Here is a 25080-nt window from a genome sequence, read left to right as displayed (position 1 = left end):
CCTATCCTGAGAAAATTGCCTGTCAGTTTTGAAAATTAAAGTAGTCCATCATGACCAATTGAAACTATAAGAAAAAAAGAAATTTTGGTCCAGTTTTTGGTATAAAATTCAACCCTCTGCTTTTTTCTGCATATCCGTAAAACCAGAGTATAATCATTATCCATTCATTATCTGCATCCAGACACAGGAGCTAAGCAGTCTGACAAATTTATCAAATTTGATCAAATTCCAGTTTTAAAAACTGTGCCAGTACTTCAAATGTATTTTTTTTTTCCCATGAGTCTGTATGTTTCAAAGGTGAATTTTACATAAATGCTTTAAAACTACGTTTTTCCAAGTTATGGTTTCAAATTTTATTTTATCATAAGTAATCTGAAAGGTAAAGTGCAGGATATGTAAATTTCATATTGAAATTCCCTACAGATAGCAGTGAAAAATTAACAAAAAACGAGGCAAAATTTCACAAGATTTCAATGATTTCAAGATGATACTTGAGTTTAAAATTTTTCACAGGTATGCAGAAAACATATTCCACAGAGAAATGGAAGGAAATAGTCAAGTGGAAAAACAGATGAGGAGTATATTACACTAAGCCATCACCATGACCAAAGCCAGGAGGAACTCAAACCAGCACACACCTTCAAGTCCTCCTCGCTGATCTCGTCAGTGATGTCCAGGACGCTGTCTCGAGACACGCGCCGGGTGTAGATGTCTATCTCGGAGGACAGGGCAGTCTGCGGCACCATGGACATTTTCCGAAAGGTCGTGCTTCCCTTTTTGGAGAAGTTTGGGCCATAGTTGGCGGGGGTGCTGGTCATCAGGTTCAGCACCGACTGCCTCCTCCGCCCCTGCAGCAGGTGGTCAGCCTTGAGCATGCCAGTCCTCAGCAGAGCCACGTCCCCCTGCTCCAGGTCAGGCACCAGCGACAGCCTCCGCTCTGGTGGGTCGCCGTGCCCATCGTCTATCCCATTGACCTGCACCCCGTTCTTCGGCACCACTGAGAACTTCCTGTTTGTATTGAGGGGGTTAATGATTATGGAGCTCTTCCTTTTGTCGTTAAATTCTGGTTTTTGTTTAAAAGATTGCTTCTTTATTTCATTGCGTGATCCCGTGCCTTCTCCTTCAATGGAAAATCGTCGGAGAGTCTCAGTAAGGATTGAATTTCTTCTCTCTGCACTGAACTGATCAAAAGAATCAAATCCCATCAGCTCTGAGCTGAAGTCTGGCCTTTGACCCTGAAGTTCAGAAAATGTTCCATAGAAATAGCAGCTCCCTTCATGCAAGATTAATATTTTGTCAGCAATCTTTAAGTGTTCCAGTTTTGAAGTAACTAAGATCCTAGTTTTATTCGCCATCAGCTTGCACACACAGCTGTAAAAGATGGAAGTGTGAACATTTAGACTTTTTCGTTCTCATGATTAAATGATGATTTTATCCCTTTCACTTTCAATTTTTCACCTGCCCTGCACCCAGACTTGGGTGTCCCTCAAACTACAAAGGAGGTGGTTAAGCTGAGATACGTAAAGGGTGAGTACTTTATCACAGGGATCAAAAAAGAGGTAAAATTTAATAATTTTCAGGTCAATCCAGAAAGCACAGTTCATCATGAAGTATTTGTTTTCATCTTAGGGTTACTCAGGTCTGCTGATCTGAGACTTAAGAGCTTTACTCCAATTTCAAAACTTCGAAATTACAGTGGCTGAAAAGCTCATGGATGGCATTGTGTCTTTACTGTTCTCATCAAAAGGACAAGGAAAAATTCTGTGACTTGGGCCAACCTGCTGCAGTCTTTGCCAGGCAGCTCCAGGTGATTCAACACTCAGATTAAAAAACCAGTCAAAATACAGCTTTTTGTAAAATAATATACTGAGCAGGTTATTGTTTTAAAGTGAAAGCCTTTCTGTTAAAAAGACATGTCAGATACAAAGCCACACACATTGAGAGTATGAGCTTAGAGCAGGCTTAATATGTTGAGATGGAAGAGGGAGAATTAATGCTCACACCAGGCATGTTCCTACATAGTGCGTTGTCCTACTACTAACATAAAATACTCAAAACATATTCATAATACTACCACATAATACTATTAGAAACCCTAATGATGAATGAACTGATGAATGATGATGAATGAAATGAACATCCCAACAGGTATAATTTTGATCACTTCAATATTTTTGTACTGTTGTTAAAACTCCTTCATTTTACTTTGTATCACTTGGTGAGATTCTTAAATATAATGCATCAAAACATACAATACCTTTCAAATATCTCTTTTTCTGTAAAAATGTCTAAGTGTCCAAAAGGAGAATCCAGGAGATACAAATCAGCATCTTTGTACACTGCCCTGAATAGAAAAAAGAGGAAATGACATTAACTTTCACATCTCTTATAAATTTAAATGAATATAATTTAAGAAGAATGGCTCAAATCTTTTAATTGACAGACTTTCTACATCATCAATATGGAGCTGGAGTTTGACATTAAATGAACTCATAAGATATCTTGCAATAAAGTCTTTTCTTGTTGCCAGTCACACTACAAACTAACTCAGTTTTGCATTAATTTCTGTGCAATGAAACAAAGCTGTCTTTTATACAGGTTACCCTGCATAAAAGAGATCTCTTTATGGCCTGAATCTGACAGTCCCCATCAATGACCATTTCAATGGGAATTTAATGTCTACTGTAATATCTACTGATACCTGAGGGAATATAGCATATATGCAAATCAACATGTGAAATGACCTAGGTCTCAGCCCTTAATTTCAAAGGTAATTTTAAAGATGGTGAGCAAAAACAAGTGTATTAATGAGGCATGGTCTTGCCACAGTATCCACAACAGGACTGTACAATATTTTGAGTTTAAGACATCAAAAAGGACCTTAAGCTGCATGTACCTGGACATGGCTCACTGAGACCTAAAGCTCTGGTTAAGATAGTTTAAAAAAAAAAAAAAAAAAGTTTTAATAGAAGTCCAAAAAGATCCCCTGCCTCCCTCTGTGAGAATGAAAATCATTATGCGATATCAATCAGAGAATAATTAGTAAAGAAATCCAGACAGCTGCATTTCTGCATTTTTTAAAGTATGGCAATCAGTGTGAAAATATTTAAGCATCAAGAGAAAAAGCCCTCAACATCAGCTCATTATGTTAATAAAGCTAGAAATTTTATTGAAAAATCCTCTAACAATGGATTTCACTGACCATACCTTATGAGGTGCTGACAGCACAAAAAAAAATCACACTTTTGAGTGCATTAATCAGCAATAAGTTTGCAGGGGTTTATTGCTACAATTTGTGTGTTGCTACTGGCTTTGGGGTACCAGGCCAGCAAGCTGACTCAAGTCAGGACACTGTGTTTTTCCCTTGGTCCTTTCTTTTCCCCAGTTGCAGCTGCAGGCAATGACAGTGCTCTGTAAGAAAGACAGACTCACACAATCTCCACCTGCTCCTCATGACAGCTGGCTGATGGCACTTCCATGACAGACTCTCATTTCTCTTGGCCTTGCACAGACTACACCATATAAGTTTATGCAGCCATAATATATAGAATTATGAATGAATGAAAGAATATCACATCCAGGTTAACACCAGTTTATTGCCTAGGTACAACTCAGGGCTTTAATCCCAAATTTACACCCCTAACTTTTCAGAGCTTCATCTGCAACCCACACCTCAATACCTGCACACCTTGTAGCCCACTGAGCTCGGATTGGTGCCTGAACAAAACCAAAGACAGTCACTGTCTTTATGACATGTAATTGTTTTAAAAATTACTCTTCTACAGCCGACAATAATTACATAAGTTCTGTTTCTCCAGGAAACGGGATATAGCCATCTGAAAAGTGACAGAGATGATTATCCACAGCATCTAGGAAATAGTCCATGTAAATGCTGCATTTTAAATTAAACTCTAAGTGGGTTTTGTAGTTTTGAGGTTACATGCTTTGAAAGCTTTGCCTGATCTTCTCTTCCTCTTTCCTCTTACTGTATAAACCAGAACCATCCATATGCCTCTTCAGTCTCATAAACCCACACTGAAAGATTCTCTGTTTTAATGATCACATCCTTTAGCCTCACACAGACATGCCCATCTTTCATGCCAGTGTGGATCACTATAATGTGATTTTACTTCTACACAGTTTCTGGGCATGGGAATCAGCACAATTTGCACTTGGCAAATAAATGGGGCCATTTACACATCAGAGCTGTCATTAGTGACTTTCTGACAATAGCTAAGTGATTCTGCTGAAACACACAGCTAATTTATAAGACAAACACCTACGTTATTGTTCTGCAGACCTTCAGAATTACTTACTAACATCGGAAGGTCAAACAGACAAGGCAGTTATTCATACATGCTGACTAGTCACTGCTTTCTACCTTTCCTTTTCCTTATTAAGAGAGAAGCCCAAAGTGTTAGCATAAAATGTTCTGGAACATGGCTGGTTTGATTTTTTTTCTCCATTTATTTACCTGCAGACAGGCAGTATGTCATTTACCAGTATATAAACCATTTTGAAGTAATGTCATAGGAGGGAAAGATCCAGGAATATTTATTTATATCTTTCTATGGGTTTCTTCAGTACATATAAAGCTACTTAAAGGTCTGAATTTCCAAAGACATCTTGCATCAGAGAGGGAATCTTATGCTCAGCTATAGCATTTTTCTGATATCAAGCATTTTGAATTCAACAAATTAATATGCAGGTATATCATAAACAAAATTGCATAACAGAACTCAGATTTCTGATAGTAAAATCAAGTTCCTGATAAACCTGGAGGATATTTATTTAGCAGGACATAGTCCACATGTATTTAAATGCTTAGTCATAATACATTCCACATATGTGAAACAGTACACGTATTGTAGAAGAGCAAAATACTCACCTTGCCAGTGAGATTCGTGCCCGTTGACCTCCACTCAGAATGATTCCACCTTCACCCAGCAGTGTATAGTCTTTGTCTGGGAACTTGGAAATATCCTGTTAACAAATTTTTCTTTTAAGGATCAGTATTTTCAATGTCCAAGAAACTCAAGCTACAGACTTGATGGAAGCATAGTGTACGATTGTCTACAGACAGGTTGGACAGCAGTTGTTAAAAAAAAAGTCCCACAGAGATTTATTTATTTCATTTGTTTATGTAATCAGAAAGCAACCACAGGCTACAAGATCTCAAGAACAAATATTTGTCTGAATAGTTAATCTCCATAAAAGCAAAGAATGTATGATGTCAGTCCAAGACATCAACTGCTCAACTGTTCTGTCAAGTGATGATAAATACACTTGCTGCTGAAGTTAGGAAAAGCAAGAAGAAAACTCTGTTTCTGAGCTCTTCAAAACCCAGAGAAATATGTACTTCAGGCAGGTTCATGAAAAAGGCTTGACAAGCATTCCTAGCCAGGAATGCACACGGTTTGCAAAACGTTTGGGAATCAAGTTCCACTGCTTGGGCTGTAAGTTATTTAGAACTCATGACCATGTTAAAAACAAATCTTTAGCCAGGGATAAAAGCAGAAAATACCATTTCACTCTCATATGAGACACAAAAATGAGAAAAGGACACAACTGTGTCCCACTGCTAGGGGTAGCCAGAAACTTTCTTGAGAGCAGTATTCAGCACTGAAATTGATGATCCATGTAAACCACAGAATGTCATGGAAGTGGAGACAAGGAGAATGGCTGGTGTTCCTGAAGGTTATCTAGATTTGCTGCTTTTAGAGGTGCTGTAACAAAAAATATTAACTCTGCCACCAGGCCTTACCTAACCTACATCTGTGAGCCAATACAGTGACAGCACCATCACTGTGGTGGGTGTCCTTTCAGAGGACTTTTCCCAGAAACACAGGCTGGATGAGCTTCCTGTGCCTTATGTCACCTTCCAGGGGACACAGTTTCAGGGCAGTTTGCCATGCAGGGAATCCCTGACAGTGCCAGGGGCTCCCAGTGCCTCTGCTCACTGCTCAGCAGCACCCTACTGCCTGTGCACACCTTCCTGCTCCCAAGGCAGGGATCCCCCAGCCAAGGACCCTGACTGAGGCATCCAGCCCCAGACAAAATCTGCTCCAGTGTTCTCATGCACCACACACATTTTCCTTTCAGTGCAGCTTCTGGGGGAAAATAAGTTGGCATGCATTATCCCTCAGAAACTGAGCTCTGATCTTCAGCCCGTGCACTGGAAGGGGTGTCCTGTTTTGGGGTCTCCTCCTGCAGGCAGCCAGAGGCAGGAACTCCCTGCAGCACCCTCAGAAATCCTATGGCTTCCAGACTGGGAGACACATGAAGCACTTTCAGAGCAGTACTACCTGGGATTCTAAACTGAGCTGCCCTCTGTAAGATTGTATTTCATACAAAGTCATATACAATCCAATTTTGATGGCCTCTGCTGTGATTTTTAGGGTTTATCACTCTCTGTTGGGCAGCCTGTTGACATTCCAGGCCTCTGAGGTTTTGCAAAATAAATAAATAAATAAATAAATAAATAAATAAATAACTCTATCTTTCAAAAAATGTTTCCTTCTTCCTCCCCTACAAATTGCCCTGACCTCAGGAACAGAGTGAACAATGCTGTTGAGACTTGGAACAGTGACAGATGAAGGGTCCAGCCACTCAAGAGCTAGAAAGTGACTGCCCAGTCTGTCAGGAAATGGGAGATTCTCACAACTCTTTAATTTGATAATAGCATTCACTTCCTGCCTTAGAGGATTCTGACCTTAAAATCAAGATGCTCTTATGTATGCAAAATCTATTGCAGGTGATTTTTAAATTATTTTCACATTAACTAGTTTTTTCCCCCTCTCGTAAATTGAGTCACACAAGCAAAGTATTGGTATCAACACAACAGCTCAAGTATTTGCAGAAAGAGAAATGTGTAAAACAGTGCCAGCAACAGTTTAAAGAAAAATTTTCTGAATGTGACAAAATTACCTTCCTATAAGCCATGAAGCAATTAGGGAGAATGTGTGAAATTCTGGCATAAAATGTTCTTTGGCATTTCTTTGAGACAACCTGGTCAGATCACTTGTGGTCCCATTAGGTATGCAGGAGTCATGTCACTCATTTGTAACTTCAGCATTAGCATAGGGGTTTTCATGATTAAGCATGCAGATCTCTAAGCTGATTTAAGCTGTTTCCCATTTCTATCAGTACTGCAGCCTGTAATGGTGCTGGTGCTTTTGCTGTTTCCTGATTCCACTCCTTCCCAAAAAACACCCAGGTAAAGAACCGGGCCCAGCATGTCTTTTCCTGCAAACAGGTTAAAATCCCAGCTCTGCTGAAACTCATTCCAGGGTTCCCATTGCTTTAAAGGCTGAGGGATTTAATCAGATATATTTCTTTGCAGGTGTGTCAACATGGAATTTCAATCAGACTTTTAATGAGTTCCCCTTCTGCTCTCCTCTACCCTTCACCTCAAGATAATATATGGCATCAAACAGACAAAGAACTTTTCAGGCTGTAATTATATTAATTAAAAAATGTTTAGTAATTTCTTTCAAAGGCGTAAACAAAGTAATGAAGTCCAATAGACACACAATGCTATTTGTTGGAACACACATGACCTATTGTAAAAAAGTACATAGGGCTGGTCCAAATACATCCTTGCTGTCATTTTATGCAGGAAGTGAAATCAAGCCAGGGACAAACCTAATGTAATGATGCTGAACGACACAAGACTCAGCACATTAATGAAATAGGAAGTAGCCACTGGATTTTCTTTAACATATTTATTTCTAAATGCTTGAATAGAGAAACCGGTTGGTAACCATTCATACATTAAAACCCCTACAGTTCCCACAGGACATTAATTACTTTTGTGGATGCTTCTTATATCAGGAGCTAAAAAATCCCACGTTGCACACTCAAGGAAAAGGCACACTTTTTAATAGCTGTTTGCATTTTTTGCTGTGAAAATGTCATATTCATCTACTTCAGTAGCCAGGGGATGGCCCTCATAATACCTTTGGGCTTGGTAAGGAAGAATACAGCCAGGATGGCTTCAGGGTGAACAGGAAATATGATCTTGTTATTAAAAAAGAAAACCTCAGAATGGACTTCACACTCCAAGTCTTTTCTGTAGATTAATTGTTACCAGAATCATTTGATAAATCATTAGCAACAATGAAGATAATAAAGTATGATAGAAAACAGTCTCTAAGAACCAAGAGTTGCTTAATATGTCCAAGGTTACTCAAATTACTCGAGCAGTTCTAATTATAGAACCTAAGTATTTTATTTGACTTATTTTTCTTCCTTGAATTTGTCCTTAGGTGGGATTTGATTTTCTCTCTTCTGCCTTCCCTCATAAAAGACAAAACTGATGGGACAGGGCAGCAGTCTTGACTCTTTGCATTTCATCTTCATTCTATTTCAGTTCTCTATATACTTTCTGTTTTTATTATGGTCACCTCTACAGTCATCTCTATCCCCTTCCTTTTCTTCATTGCCATTAACATTCCCCATGCTTATTTTCACATTCTCCAGAAAATCCCCCTACTCTCATTGCTAACAAGTACCCCTTTTTCATCATCGTCATCATTATTTTGAATTTTTAAAATTTTGAAATCAAGACTTCTGTTTCAGACTTCTACCTACTACAGAATATTTCTATGAAGTTTTAAAATATGAAGAATTTTCAATGATTTCTTGTATCTTGGCTTTTATGTAATCAGCCTGAACATACTTGAATCCTCATTTTACTGAGAATTAAGCCAAAAAAAAGAGATTTAAGTATTTCAAGTAAGATTTTTTTCTAAATTATTTTATTTACATAACTCTCTTCTCTCTCCTGTGATTCTGCAGTCGAAGGCGTTTGTTAGAACCATTTATGAAGGATTCATGATCCAAAAGCATAAGCTTTGTTTTCGCAACAGTTTGTGACCTTGAACAGAGTGTCAGGCTCACCCAAAACTCACACAAATGCTGGCAAAACTTGCTCTCTCTATGGCAAAACATTTCTGTGGAACAGGCTTTTGAAACTTGAAGTAGTCAGTGCACTGCATGTGGGTAGGTTATGTGCAGGGTAAGAGAATTAAATATGATTCCAGAAAAGACACAGAATTTAGGACAACATCCAAAGCAATCAGTCCAGAGCCCTGTACCTAAGACAGGGAAAGGGGTGGGCAGAGCTGTCCTGACTGAAACAGTTTTTAAATTAAATTAAATCAACAGAGAACATTGCAGGGGGTGATCTGTTGTACATGTTTATGTGATCACTGATAAACTTCTTGAAGTCAGTGCATTTGGGAGTTAGTCTCTAGTTAAGACGTTCCCCTGCTATGAGGAAATTTGCTAGCCTGTTAACCTCCAGTTCACCCAGAAGACTCAGCCTGCAGCTTCTCAGCTGATCCACCAGTGATTTTTGGCCACAGATAAGAATTTCAGTTAGAGGAGTCTGTGTAGGCCAGTGGATGACACCAGTGTGGGATGGAGTAAACAAAGGTAGTCAGCTTTGGGGCACACATGGCTGAGATGCAGCAGTGGTAGTGGGAGGTTTGATGTGGTGTTAATAGCACCAAGGTTGTGGTTTCAGTCCCCAGATGGACTTTAGAGTTGGACTTGATGATCACTGTGGGTCCCTTCCAACTCAGGATATTCTTTGAATCTGTGACATCTTACATGGACTTTCTGCCTGAAAGAGGCATTTATACTCTTTTAGCTGCTTATATTAGGATGTGATAAACTTCACCTTGACATGCCAGTGGCTCTCCCCAGCTGTGAAGATTGGTTAAGTTGCTCTTACATAATTTACACCATGGACATGCACCTGATTAGATAACCAAGCTAGCATTTAATACCCTCTTTTAGAGAATTACATACCACAAAGCACTCTGTTCCACACCTGAACCTTTTATTGTTCCTCCCTTTCACACACTTTGTAATCTTCCCATTTCCCTTGTGAAAACAAGGCTCAAAACCATGGCACAAAGTACAAAGTATTATGCTCAATGACATAATAAAGATGCAAGGATGTCTTTCTGTTTTGGAACATTCTTGACACTGCAGTGAACTTCTCCCCCACAAGGTGTATACCATCCTTTGCAAGGAGATATTGAACACACAGGATCACAAACCTGGGCTTGGCCTATTGACTGTCTCTTTCTGTAGTTAATAATTCCATAATCTAGTTATTAGATGAAAATTAATCTCCTGCACTCCCAGCAAGCCCAGCACAAAACCCTACAGAAACTGGCCACAACCTTCTGTAGTACTATTATAGAATTCAATTTCACACGGAAACAGTTCCTCTATTTGCATACCATGTTAAACATTACATTCATGAGCTTCTGGTGTCTCAAATCAGAGCATGTGTTTACTCAGAGAGTGGTAATCTCTCAAAGGTAGTTTGCCATTATGTGTTTATGGACTCTTAGGTAACTATTGAAGGATCAGATGAATTAACTAGGTGGAAAAATATCTATCTCACACAAAAAAAGGTATAACTGGAAGTTATGGAAATATGGCTTCAAAACTAATGAATTACTTGACTCACTCAAATCTGATACGATGCTTGTTTATTTCTAAACACAAATAATTATAACAAGCCTGCTTTTGTAGTCTTGAATGGAGGAATGCCTTCTCTTAGGATGAGTTGGGTCAATGTTAACAGCATTTAAACACGAAAATTCCTGTTTCAAGTGCCCAGAGGTTTTACCTGTTTAACTTATCAAGTGAAAAAAATCAAACAAAAATCCCATACCCTGCATATAGCTGGCTAATAATACTAGTTTTTAGCCTAAATATCTGAAAATCAAGTCACATTCCCTTCCCATTTTTTATAAAACGAGTAAAAAGGATTTTGTAAACCCACATACCACCTTCAAATTGAATCCTACAAATTTCCATTTATATTCATTATATCCCTGCCATTACATTAATATAACCTCCAAATAATGCAATCCTTAGAATTGTAGAATTACTTGTAGAATTACTTCAAATTTAGAGGCAAGTTTCCACAGATATACAAACTCAGGAAGCTCATATCTCTCAGTGGCTTTTACAATATACTTGGTCCTTAACTTGAAGTGTTAGGATAAAGTTCAGACTCTTGCTACAATTTTTTATTATGAATGTGATGAAAAGTACTTGATAAAAAGGGTAAACCACTTTGTCAAAAGTGCTAGTGAGGCAGCACCAGTTCATGTTATCTTACTTTTTGAGTACCTTTAAACTTGTCTATGGGAACAGCCTTTAGAAAATGAGCTCAGAACCCATACCAATTACATCTTGTCTTCACTCTATTATAGCATGCCAATATATGAATTCAGAGGTAATAGGTTTGAGGTAATCTCCACCAACTCAAAAGTAGTCTTATTTAAAGCAAATAATTTTGAAAAAGCTTATTAAAAAAAAAAGGACAAATGGTAAGGACTACTGATCTGTGCTGGGATGGTTTAATCTAGAAGGTTAAGACCTTCACTTTCCTATTTGCTTACTGGGGCCTTAATTTTAGAGAGCATATTAAATTAGACACTCATCCTGCTTTCTTGCTTGCTAAAATAATCACTTTTTCTCAAGAAAAGGAAAAGAGATCAAGAAAGTAGTGGAGAATGAACAGGTAGCTCTTTTCCTATGCAATTTTTTACAATGACGATTTGCCAAATGTGTCATGTAATTTAAATGTTGTGGCATTCCCTTGAGTTCAGCATCACACAAAAATATGGGCAATGTTTACACACAATTTGCATCTCATTGCAGTCATATTCAGTGTGTTTTTGCCAGTAAGGCTGCTTCTTTTGGATATCAAGAGCACTAAGGAAACTCTTAATTACAGTCCCTTTATCTCAACTCCAAACCACTTGTTCTTTCACCTTTTACTGCTTTTCTCTTAACCTCTTCCCATTTACAAACTGCAGTAATGAGAACGACATTGTAAAAGATGATTTTAACTCCTCTGATGCCCTACTTACTCTCAAAGGAAAAATATAACCAAAAAATGTAATTGTGATCAAAGTTCTGAATAATTTTACGCATGTAAAACATGCTACACTGCCATAAAAAAATATACATTAAAAAGATAAGTTTAAGAAGTATCCTAGGCATACTTTCACTGATGCATGGAGATGCAATTGAGAACCCTTCTCATGGCCCTTCAGTATTATATCAGTCACAGACTGACATCCTAGTGCATTGTGCCCTACACAAACACACTCTGTCAAACTATCTTGGCATAGCATGTATGATATATGCAGATCTCCAGTATGGCATAACAATTTTGTTTTTAATCTTTGTCTTCTGTTTCACAGTATATCATGGAGGGTAGGTGAGTTGCATCAAGGCAATAAGATTAAGAAGCTGAAGGGAGAAATCTCTTATGAGAGTTAAGGAAGTACAAAAGTAGCCACCTGAACTACTTGTCCCATATCAGTGCTCTAAATTCATAGAAACTTAGAAACTTAGCCTGTAAAAGAAGTAAAATAAAATCCTTTTGTTCCTCTTAGTTTCACTGCTTTTCAGTAATATTCTTTGTGATTAATCAAAATTACCTGGACAAGAAATCATCTTTTTAACCTCTCTGTTGAAGGTTCCATACACAAATAGAACAAAATACAAAGCTCTGAGAATATCTTTGAGAACAACAAAAAAAATTCTTCCATTCAAGAAAAACCTACCAAAGCAACCTGTTGTTTAGGTCATAGCTAACATAACCAGATTTGCCATTCCCTACAACTTTACAGAATCTGACATAAAACGTATTCTAATCTCTGAGTAAAGATCTGATTTTCCATACAGGGAAAATTCTATTCTTGGACACGTAAAATTACAGAAAGTTCTGGGAAATATTTACTTGCACTTTCCATCTTTCATAGTTACTTTGAGACAAATTTACTTTGCATACTTAGCAACTCTAAATAGGTTCTAAGTGATACTCCTTAGTAAATTAACTACACACTAAACAAAAAAAACAGGCAGGAGCATGTAGCACTGACTTTTGTGAAAATTCTCATGCACCCCAAATTATTTAAATTACACTTCTGTAATATAATTTCCATATCTCTATAGACCTGAAACAAATTGGAGGGCACCTTTTATGACATCACCTGGCTTCAGCATCCTGTTCTGCTGCAGACAAGAGTTTATGGAAACCTCAAACCCATGTAAATGCTATGATGTGACCCACATAGTGTGACCTGCACTATTTTATTGGCACTAATAAAGAAGAAGGGGAAAAGATATCAAATTTACAAGCTGGACTAGATTTTCAGTTTGCTTCCTCTATAGATTGATGGTGGAAATGGGAAAGTAAAAAGGGCACTTCACAGATATGCTACTTTTTACCCTACTAGAACACATCTATTTGCCCACTGGCTTAAAGAAGATGTCTTTGTATTCCAAAAGCATTTTGGTGAGTATGGAGTTTGGAAATAAATATGACTTAGCCATTAAGATCTCTATATTAACTGACTTGGAGCATATGCTCAATAAGGAAATAAACTCTCTTGTATCACCAATCCTTGGTTTCTTGAGGGCTCCACATAAGAACTGGACTCAGCAGGTCTGTTTTCAGGTGGAATATATAACTTCCTAGCATGGTTGCAGAGAAAGGGGCAGAGTGAACTCAGGTAAAACTCCTCTGGTTTCTCCTTTCTGAGGAACAAGAACACACACACAAACTCCAGTGCAAAGCACTAATAAAATAAATCCCTAAAAAGTTGCACTGGGGAATAAACAGGGAATTAATATTTTAAATCCATCCTTCAGTCTGCCATAGTGAGTCTTGTTTGGTAACTAATACATGAAAGCTAACAAGACAAGAAAACATAATAATAGCAACAAGGTAATGCATTTGGCTTCCTTCCAGGCTATTCTTCCTTCTCTTCAGGCCCAATTTATTCAGTCCAGGAGAAAAAAAAAATGTGTAAGCATCAACCCTGATCTCAAATAAGCCCTGCAAGGAGGTGAAGCATATCATTGTGCACAGAGCTGCACCAGCACAGATCAAAGCTGGCTTGATTGAGCCTGCTTGGAGAACAAAGGAGCTGCAGCCTGCTGGGACACTGAGCCATCCCACGGCCACTGAGACACCAAGCTCTGGGACACTGAGCCCCCTGTAACCTCCTGCTGCTCCAGCAAGGGCCAGCCTTGGGCAGCCTCCTGGAGCAAGGGCAGTTTTGAACTGCTGAAACCTGTTTCTTGGAGCCTTGGCATTAACTGCAACTTTCCCATCCGGGGTTAAGGACAACTCTACAGGAAGCTTGACACAGAAGTTGTCAATTCTCCTGTCTTCAGGAGCTTTCAAAGAGATTTCCAGCAAACCAAATTAAAAATCCAAACATCAGCCGAAATGGCCAGAAACATATAAAGAAATACTACTTTATTGTTTAACTATACCCTGCTCTGAGATAAAATGCAGTAGTAATCTTATATTTTTTAAGCAGACTGACTATGGTTTCTTGCTTGACTGGTGCTAAGGAAAAATGCTTCATTGTGTGGCCAAAAAAAAATCCTATTCAGCACAGTTAAATATTTATTGTTTTTATTTGTATATTACAGACAAAATCTTAAAGCATAGCAAATTTTCAAAATGTCTCAAATGCTAGCTCCTTTTGTATCTTGCCATGTGTAAAATATATTTCTCTATACTACCCTCTGTCAACATCAAACACATAAAAAAACATTTTAACATGTCCTGTACTCATTGTGGGCTACATGCCAGAGTTCCAGTTATCCCTGGAGCCATTTTTGAAGTGCAAGAGAAAGGAGAAAACCAGGTTTATTTCCAAAACTGCTAGGAAAAGCTTCTTTATGTGAAAGAAATATGGCAAAAAAATTTAGGAATAATATGTTTGTACATATTTTCTTCAACATCAGTGTATTTACTCAGGTTTTTAACTGGCAAGTAAGGCTGAGAAAGCAGACACTATATAATATCTGAGTTTACTTAGCCTCTGCTGTGTAAACTACCAGAACTGTCAATGCCAGTGTATCTCCCAAGCAGCTGACAAGAAGACGATTTGCAATTCCACACAATTGGAATGGCAGGCTGAGTTCCATAAATTTCAACAAATTTCTAACTTGCTTTAAGCCCCTCTCCTATACCTTTTCTTTGGGGTTTTTCACTTGGGTTGGGTCAGAGGTGTTAAAATCCCTAGATGACTAACCTCTTCCAGTTGGCAGGCCTTGATGACGCTCTTGTACCGGTATTCATCATAGGATACACCAAAAATTATGTTTTCTTTTATTGTTCCAGGCATGATCCAGGAGACTTGAGGTGAAAAGGATATCCTTCCACTGTGCTTAATTTTACCCTGTGAAGGCTCCAATTCTCCCATTATCAACATCAGGAGAGAAGTCTGAAAAAACATTAACAGGTGAATTAATATATCAGAGATCTGTACAACAACAAGAAATGATGAACAAAGTGAGAGTCACTCTGCTAAGCCACTTAAATGGCATGTCTGTCTCATCAAGAGTGTCACTGTAAGTCCTGATTAAGTGCAAACTGCACTTAGTGGAGATTTTCATGATATGTGTGATTCTGATAGGCCTCTAATATAAAAGAAACTTAATTTAATAAATGATAAAAATAATGCAAGATATCTTGTAAAAAAGGCATGCAGCTGCAAATGTCATTTTAATGAAGTTATCAAGAATTTTGCAGGATAAAAATCTATCTGTGAAACACATACAGACATAAGGTACTAGTATTTATAGAGAATTCTGTTTGATTTCTCACGTTATCAGTGACTATTTTGTTTGTTCTTTGTACAGCATAATTCATGTTTATAATTTTGCTAGTGCTTGTATTTTATCTGTATTGCCTTACAAAATGCAATTTCTTTGTGTCAGTATATACAATTGCTCAGTATGATCTGAATTTTCCTCTGTAACTGTTGACTCATTTACGTGAATGCATGACCTAAGTATATTTACTATTTCCCCTCATAAAAGAATTGATTGCAATTTCAGTACTGACATGTTATAATTTCAAAGTTAATCAGTAGCTTGTAGTAACCTTGTCACACATCATTGGCTACTAGATCAAAGAATAGAATTGAGAAATACATGGAAAAATATGTTACAGAGCCATTGCAGTGGTGTTCTTAGCACTAATAAACAGTCAACAAAGTTGGGACGTAGCAGCCAAAGATCTAAAAAATCTGCCTAAGTCACAGTTTCGTGCTGTCAAGCCCAGAGATCATTTTGCAAGTTATACAATATACTGCAGGAGTCTCATGAGATCCCTTCCCTTATATCAGAATCTGACTTTTCCCAAATGCTGAGTAAGTTCCCAACCTTGCTCTTTGGTATATTTTGTACACTGGATGTTAAACCACTGCATCTTGTGCCACGTAACACAAATTAAAAAACAAAACCGAAACAAATCCCGTCTCATACTGAAGCAATGTTAAAGAGCTGACGTCATGCTCCACACCTGCTACAGATTAAATAGTTAATATAGATAAAATTGTGCAGTCTATTTCACATACAATTCCTGGAATATACAGTGACAGCCTCAAGCACCATGAAGGAACTCTTACAGTATGAAGGTGTAAAGGAATAGCAGTATTTTTTGGGGGGGTGGTGGGCGGGAGGTGAACCTTATTTTTTGACTTCTGTAATATTAACTCTTTGAGTTAATATTATAAGGGTTTTATTTTTATTGCCTTGGAAAATTAAATTTTTTTGTATGTATATACTCACATAGTATATTTAGTGTAATCTGAATTTTCCTCAATTTCCTATGTAGCAGAATAAAGGAGATATACATACATCCTTCAGCATTTTCTAGATCACATTTCTATATTACAATTTCCAACATTACCAATAGCAGTAAATGAACTTTCCTGTTAATTCAAAAGTATGACAGAAAAATGCTCCTTAGCACATCATCTTGAGGACAATCTCATGTTCTGAGTCCCTTGCTCTCTCTTGCGGGATCATTAGTGAAAAATAAGAAGCCTTGATCATATTGAAATTGATGGGTCCTTTTTCATTGACTCCAACAGACCAAATTTTGCCCTATGCAAGTAAAATAAATCATAATATTTTCACCTATAATTTATTAAACAGGAGAAGCATAATGAACATTTGGTTTAACTTACACATCTCCTCAAAAAAAACAGTGAAGATGAAAGACTCAACAGGACTCATGCAATTGCTTGCTTTTCAAAGTGAATAAGAGTATTACAGTTCAACTCATTTTATATTAATGATGTTAATTGGATGTGTCATCTGCAAACTAAATGCATTGATAACATTTTGGGGTAGTAAAATGATGAATAATCTGAACCACAGCTTTTCACAGGAAACCACCAGTTTCAGCAGCATCTCCCCATGCTTTCACTTAGGTCTCAGGAAGCCCAAGTGTGGCTCTATAGGAACAAGAGCTAAGTGACCAGGTACACCACATGTCCAGGGCACACATACCTGGCTATATTCCTGTCAGCCTTGTCAGGTTACAAACCATCCTGGGTCCAGCTTAAAATGTTAGCAAGACAGGGAAAAAAATGCTTACTAACACACTGAGCTGTCAGAATATCTATTCTATATTCTTCTTTTTCTTTAAGGCAGGGAGATTCTCACCGTGAGCCTTAACTTTAGGTTTCAGTCTGCATTAGTCCTGTAAAATCTCCTTTTACTTCCAACAGAAAAACATTTTGTAATTAAATTGCTACTTCCTTATAATTCTGCAACCTTCTATTACAAAAAAAAAAAATATCCAGCAAACTCTATCTCAAATTGGCCACAGTACAAAACTTAAAATAACCGTTGTAGTAAAACTTGCAGATTATCCATACTTTTTTCTGCAGCCATCATTTCTGCAGCAAGCCCAGGATAGCAAGAATACAGTAAAAATACAGATAATAATACACGTAACAACACAATATTTTTTCTTATAGTCATTATGAGTCTTGTTGAACCAGCAGAAACAGAAATACCTTGCCTGCTCCAGTAGAGCCAGAAACAGCTAATAGCTGCCCCTTCTCAATCTTGAAATTTATATCCTGAAGAACAGGAGAGGCATGAAGGGGAAAATTACTGAAGAAGAGATTGTTGTCAGTGCTAGGAGCTTTGCTGTTGTTGTTTTCCTGGTTTGCTTTTACAAACAGCTCTCCAATTCCCTGCAACATACATGGATATATAGTTGATGGACATAAAAAATAAATAAAACATGCATATGCAGAGATGTAGATAATATTATGGATTTATGAAAACATATAATCTTACTTTTTTCATGTTACTCTGACTATCAATAAAATACTCATTATATTCTCAAATATACCTTTCTAAAATGTATGTATTGGACTTGTGCCAAAATTTGTGGACACTAACAAAAATTGCTTATTACAGAATTTATGTATAAAGTTTTCCAACTTTATACATGCCATAGGCTGATTTACAGGCTTACCTAAGTCTGTAATAACTACTAATTACAGGCCTTAACACTTATTTAAAGCTTTCTTCCAAAGTTTCTCAACTGTGGATAATTTGATATTATTTTATATATATTTTATGTTTTATATTGTGTTATATATTTAGCATTAATTACCTTAATTACTTGCTAAATATTACTAACCTGCTGAGAGTTGAAGCTAGTTAAAATGTAAGAATATATTCTGCTCTTTTTAGAGAGCATCATGGCAAATATTAAAAAACAAAACAAAACAAAACAAAACAAAAAAAACCACCGACCAAGCAACATTCTGTGTTTTATTATAGTTTGGAGAAAAGTACCAACCTCATCCCAAAAAGCTGTTACTTTGTCCAGCTCAACCCCAGTGGTTGTTAGATTATACTCCAGAGCTTTATATTCTTTTTTCAGCAAGAAATCCTAGAAACACCATGAAAGCAGATGAAACAGTAAGGGACAAGGTCATATCATACAAAACAGTTCATATTTGCCTACATGGAGCACTAATATTTCTGGTGGCACTTTTGCATTACAGCACTTTCAGCAAGAGGCATAAATATAAATTATACAACATTTTTGGATGCAGAAGGAAATGTTTTTGAAACCACCAATTATTTAATAGCTAGTGAAAACAAAGCCATAAAGGTATTTGCTTTTGATTTTGAAAAAAATATCAAAACTTGGCACTTTTTGTCTTTCAGGACTTGTATATGGCAAGATCATCCCTCTGATTTTAACCCTTTTCAAATAAACCTTTGATTTTGGAGTAAGATGTAGAGGTTGCAGTTTGTTTCTGGTAAACAGTGAAACAAAGCAGCTACATGCTGATATCTCCCTTTTCCAAAACTGCAAGAGTTTAAAAGAGTTGGAATGATCTCTCTACCAACAAAAATAAAAGGCAGATAATGATCCTGGCAAGTGCAGCACTGATGTAATTTCAAATGACACAAGTCAGCAACCCAGTGCTCATGTTGCCTTCTGGGATGGCACTGGGAAATAAGAATAAGCCTATGCTAAATGTAGGAAAGACAGCTTCTCTATTCCATTATTTAATTAAAATTATATAGTCTCTAGATATCATCTCCTCCAAATTCTGCTTTTTAAAATCATATGTGAAGCAACTAGATCTACATGAGTAACACAATGGAAAAACTAAGCAGACTCATGGGGAAATCAGTTCTCAACAGTACACTTGCAAGTTTTCCAAGTAGAACAAGAAAAGGGTTCTGTTGGCATAACAATTAAGCAGCTGATTGAAAGAGCAGGAACTGAAAAAGCTGAAGGCATGACACACATAGTTTATGGAAAAAAAAAAGAAAAAAAAAAAAAGGAAATTATAGCTACGCTTTCATAACAAAGGAGTCATCCAGTGGAGTTCCTGGAGCAGTGATAGTCAGAGAGAGCACACTGATTCTGAAATATCTTGGTCTAAAAAACATGTGAAAATACAATAACCCAGGGGATATACCTGACCCAGTCAGCTCTCCAAACTGATGTGGAAATTAAATCAGAGATACATGAGTGGTTTATTATTCATATTATGGTTTTATTTATGTATACTTATTTATGTTTATTATTCTTATTTATTCTTATTTATTTATATTTACTAGTCTTAAGACTAGTAAAAGGCTTTGGTGTTCTGGGATTCTGTCCTGTCTGTCTGTGGGGGCCATATTGAGCCTGCCACAAACAGATGATTATTTATGGATTCTGGAGCACCCATTTGCTAATATCTCCAAAGAGAAGCATTCAGTGAAGTGAGGGCAATGTTGTGACAACTGGGCTTGCCAGTTCTATGACTGTGTCCAGGGCATTGAACACACTCTTCCAGGAAACAGGAGAGGCAGGATACTTCCACTAATGCCTAGGGAATCTGAGAGCACAAGGAAACCCATAATGGAACCTAACAAAGCAGCCTTCTGAATATCAATTAGAACAGTTTATGGCTAGATTTCTTGAATTTCCTGCCCAGTTGAAAATCATAAAAATCCTACATCTACTTCTTATTCTAGACTGAACTTCAGACATCTAATTAAGATCTTTAGGTTGTGTATTAGTTATATTTATCAAACTAAAAATAATAAAATCTATGTTCTACAAAAAAACCCCACATCTATAAATAGGCAATGAAAAAGGGCTAAGATTTCACCCCAAAACAGTGTAAGAATCCTAGGGAGTAATTTCAGAACAGTGGATAAAAAAGACAGAGTTAATGAGAATCCACCCTGATTTTACTCTGCAGATAAGCCTCTCATGCTGGTAAATGAGCAATTGATCTCAGTAGGTAAGGTGGGTAATAATTATTTGACTGGTAATTATGTTTTCTACTCATAATGAATGAGATGCACATTCAGATAAAATGCACAGTCTCCTGCTGTTGTTGCCACTAATATCCAAAAAAATAGAAGATCTGTGACTGCAGCTCCTGGAAGCCATGCTATATAAAACATGTACTAATTTTGAACTTCCTTCTCTGAAGTAAAAACATCTCTTAAGCACCACAAGTCATGATTTTAGTAAGTTTCTTTTCTTGCAATGAGGATAACTAACTAAATGCCACTGTTAAAAAAAACAAAACAAAACAAAACAAAACAAAAAACAAGCAGGCAGCATGAGACTTGTGTGGTTATGCTGCCTGGGGAACAATATCAAGATTTATAATGACACTTCATGGTGTTTAGTCAAAGCAACATATATTCAAAAAGTCTGCATAAGTGCTGTGTGCTTTTGCTGATCAGCTGACAAGATAACACGATATAAAGAATTAGCTTACGTACTTGGGAAGATTTTAGTCTATGTGCCCTACCTGTATTTTGTTTATTGCTCCAATAGAGTCATACCAGGTCTGCACAGAGCCGGGAAACTGCCTGGTCACTGTCATTCGAAGAACAATGCAGAAGGAAATGGTGGTAAATATTTTTCGGAGAATAATTCCTTTTGTCAAAGCATACGGAAGCACAGCTAAGAACACCACAAAAAAGCCCGAGAAGAAAAAGGCTGAGCTGTTGAAATATCTCACATAAGCAGCTTTTCGGGTAAGCTTCAGTTCAGTTCTGTTTAAAAAAAAAATTAATAAAAGAATTAAAATTTAAAAAAATTAAAAAGTAAAAAATTAGTGTAGGACATCAGTTTACAACTTACAAATATTTTGGATGGAATAATTTGCATAACAATTAACTCAGAGGCTCACTGATCCTTCTTATTTACTAGAATTGCAGGTTAAAAAGTAAGACTCCAAACCATTTTTGGCCCTAAAATATCATTAGAGTCAAATTTTGATATCAATGTTCAGAAATGTTAGACAGGGTAACAATAATCTGTCATAATTATATTATACTTAATAAACCACAAACCTCTACAATTTCTAGCACAATCAGCCTCAAGCATCTAACACTGTGGTATGTGATGTACTCCCAGAAGAATCATCCCATATTAATTTTGATGCATAACTCCTCTAGAAAAAAAGATACTTTGAAATGCCACTTTTGCTATATGCTACCATAAGAAACCTTACAATAGACAATCTGGTTATAAAATCATCCTCTTTTTCATGGCAACCTACTAATGGCTTCACCTATGAATTAAGGTGTCACTTAACCTCACTTTGAAGAGGTGGAAGGCAGGGAGTGTGCTCTCCACCCTCCTTTCTCCATAGAAGCCCAGTTCACAGAGAAGACTGACTTACTGACTCCTGTGCACTCAGGAATGCAATCAGTGATTACTCCTAGCTGTTTTCACAAAGTCCATGCATCTTACAGCAAGTTATTAAATAAAAAGATGAATAATCCAGGGGATATAAATAACTTTCTGAGTTGATAACTCTAACTCACAGTGCTGAAGATTTCTACTGACTGCTCTCCTTTCGACCCTGTTCAGCTTACATCTCCCAGGTGCCCTGGAGATTAGTTTTGCCTGGACAGAAGCATCTCTGCTGCAGTGCCAGAGCAGTTGCTCTCCTGCAAGAGCAATTAACTGGGGCTAGAAATGGTCCTAGACCCCAAGATACCCCTTCACTGGGTGAGTGCTGTGACCACTGGAATACCATGCAGAAGTTTGCAGTCCATTGCTGATGGCAATACCTGGTGTTGCAAGGTTGAGCACCACAACCTTTATATGTCTTCTCATAGTGACCCAGTGTCTGCATCCAAAGTTCATCCACATCAATGCTGTGTGAAACACCCTTCAGCTCCCCATCACACATGCATGAGACTTGTACATGCATCCAGCATCTTACCAACTTTTGCCAGGCAAAGAGATCTTAAAAATCCCTGACAGAAAATTTGAGTTCAGCCCGTTTTGGAGCAGTGCCTAGAATTTCTTGTTAAATCTGTACTTCACAAGAGAAGCCTGAAGAATTAACCAGACATTGCAAGCCATCACAACCATGATAAAGCTACTGCCTTGGAGAAAGGGCCTTGTAAGTCCCTCCAGAGCTTGTATGAAACTGTGAGTGACAGCACCAAAGAGAGATATCAAAAATTTTGGGACTTGGTGCTCGTCCAGTCCCACATAAATGTCTGGCTGGAAGCTACCAAAAAGCCCCCCAGTGCTGAAAAACACAGCCCTACTCCAAAGAGGGAGAATGAAAGCACTAACACCTTTTTCAGTATATTCCCAAGTACCAGCTACAGACTGATGCAGCCACAATCAAAAGTTTCCCAGAGGTGGTTCTGTCTGTGATACAGAATTGAAAGTTCTTTAGATCACACACTTACTTGGGACAAGTCTGATGAAATATGGGCACTTGGAAAGAGATGTGAGGGACCCTACAAGCCTTGTGCATATACAGAGTATAGACCAGTGTATGCCTGGTTTTGAAGTGATGCTGCAGGAACCAGTACTAATACATAAGCTTGAATTCCTTTGCTTTATGTAATGCTGTGTGTCTGCTGCCAAAGTGCAGACACTTCCAACCTTCACCTTCTCCAGTGTTATGCTGTGGTTCAGAGGAACAGTTTGGTGGGGTGTTTTTCTTACCTCTCTGAATACATTCATAGCCCATAGGAGTGCAGGTATGCTTATTCAAACACCTGTTATGAACAGTTATTTTCAGTGCAGACTTAGGAGGGCACAGAGTAGACAGTTCATATTGGTGTCTCTGAAGCTAAATAAACTGGCTTGTATCAGAAAAAGACACCATGTAAAAATGGGTCTGTGATGACTGAGTTATTACACACTGGATAAAACACAGACATGATTCCAAGCACAAGGTCTTGTTTCCTAGCAGCTTAGCAAGCCAAATGACTGGGAGGTCCTGTAGAGCTGATTCCACAAGGCAAATTTGATTGAAACTCTGGTATTCCTGGTCTGACTTGCTCTGGTTATGTTTTCACCGAGTGACGTGCTGGATGACTTAAAAAAGATACAGAAGAATCATAGAATTATAGGATAGGCTGGGGTGGAAGGGACCTTAAAGACCTTAAAGATCAACCCTCCAGCCATAAGCAGGGGCACCTTCCACTAGACCAGTCTACTTCAAGCCCCATCCAGCCTGACCTTGAACACTTCCAAGGATGAGGCATCCACAGATTTTCTGGGCAACTTCTGACAGAGCCTCAACATTTTCACAGGGAAGAACTGCTTCCTAATATCTAATCTAAATCTACCCTCCTTCAGTTCAAAGCCACTCCCCTTTTTCCTATCATTATGTTCCCTTGCAAAACGTCCCTCTACTGATTTCTTGTGGACTCCCTTCAGGTACTGAAAGGCCACAATAAGGTTTGCCCAATGCTTTCTCTTCTCTAAGCTGAATAATTTCATTTATCTCAGCTTTTCTTCATAGGAGAAGTACTCTGATCTTGGAATATTGCTAACATTCTTGTCTTTTAAAAATCCATGCATCATGCAATAAAAATTACCTCCAGCATGACAAAATTTACTATAAATTACAGAAAATATAGATAATAAAATAACAGCCCAATTTCCAGGTTTCTGTGACCAGTTTGTGGACTATAATTTATTTAATTAATTTCTAGATGATTTTCTAGCATAATGTGCTCTCAAATTTCCTAAAAGCAGTACTTGTGACTAGTGACATCAGAGGAATCCTAAACTAGTTCCATCCTCGAGCTACACTCATGACCTGGATCCAGACTGAGTTTCTCCAACTGTTTATAGTAAATAATTACAAATTCTAATGGTAAAGAACACTTCACTTTCCCTGGGTTGTCTTTCAGAAAGCAGCTGAACAAGAAGGTGTTTGTGGAACAATATAATTTTATGTCTGCTATTTACATGATAATATCACACTTTTATTTCTTTTATTTTCCCAATCACACACCTGGCAAAGAATTTTATTTCTCTGTAAAGGACTAAACAAACACACGGGACACATGGGAGAGTTTTAATGCAGCGTTGCCCATCAATCAATATGTCACTTGTCCCTTTCCCCAGAACTCCTTGCTGGTAACAACGACTTCCTTCCCACAGGTCTCAGCTAACTTTTACCTCCTTTCTCCTTTACAGGAGTTACAGTTCAATCCTTGCATTAATTGAGGAGATAAGCACTCTACAAGGCCATCTACAGACAATAAATGTTAATGTAGATGTGCAGGATAAACATATGAATCTATGCTACATTACTCCTTTTTCAGATTGCATGCAAATTTTATAACCAGCTTTATTGCATTTCTCAGAAAATGGCTGCACAGGATTCATATTGTTTCCTTCATCACAGAATAGGCATGTTTGTTAAGCCTTAAGTAACCATCACAAAAGGGCTTTTTATT

General features: G+C 37.6%; 1 protein-coding gene across 1 annotated transcript in view; it reads right to left on the bottom strand.

The window, feature by feature from the left end:
- Positions 1-25080, bottom strand: part of CFTR (CF transmembrane conductance regulator) — an 86284-nt gene that overhangs the window by 39117 nt on the left and 22087 nt on the right. Inside the window, exons 8-14 of the mRNA XM_079304917.1 lie at positions 21159-21405; positions 18680-18772; positions 17880-18062; positions 15099-15290; positions 4889-4983; positions 2258-2344; positions 639-1371 (exon numbers count right to left, since the gene is read on the bottom strand). Of these exons, the coding sequence (XP_079161043.1) occupies positions 639-1371; positions 2258-2344; positions 4889-4983; positions 15099-15290; positions 17880-18062; positions 18680-18772; positions 21159-21405 (1630 nt within the window). The remainder of the gene's footprint in view (positions 1-638; positions 1372-2257; positions 2345-4888; positions 4984-15098; positions 15291-17879; positions 18063-18679; positions 18773-21158; positions 21406-25080) is intronic.

The sequence above is a fragment of the Erithacus rubecula genome (genome assembly GCF_903797595.1).
Source record: "Erithacus rubecula genome assembly, chromosome: 4".
Taxonomy (NCBI): Eukaryota; Metazoa; Chordata; class Aves; order Passeriformes; family Muscicapidae; genus Erithacus; species Erithacus rubecula.
Note: the sequence above shows the minus strand (reverse complement) of the source record. Positions and strands in the feature narration are given on the sequence as shown.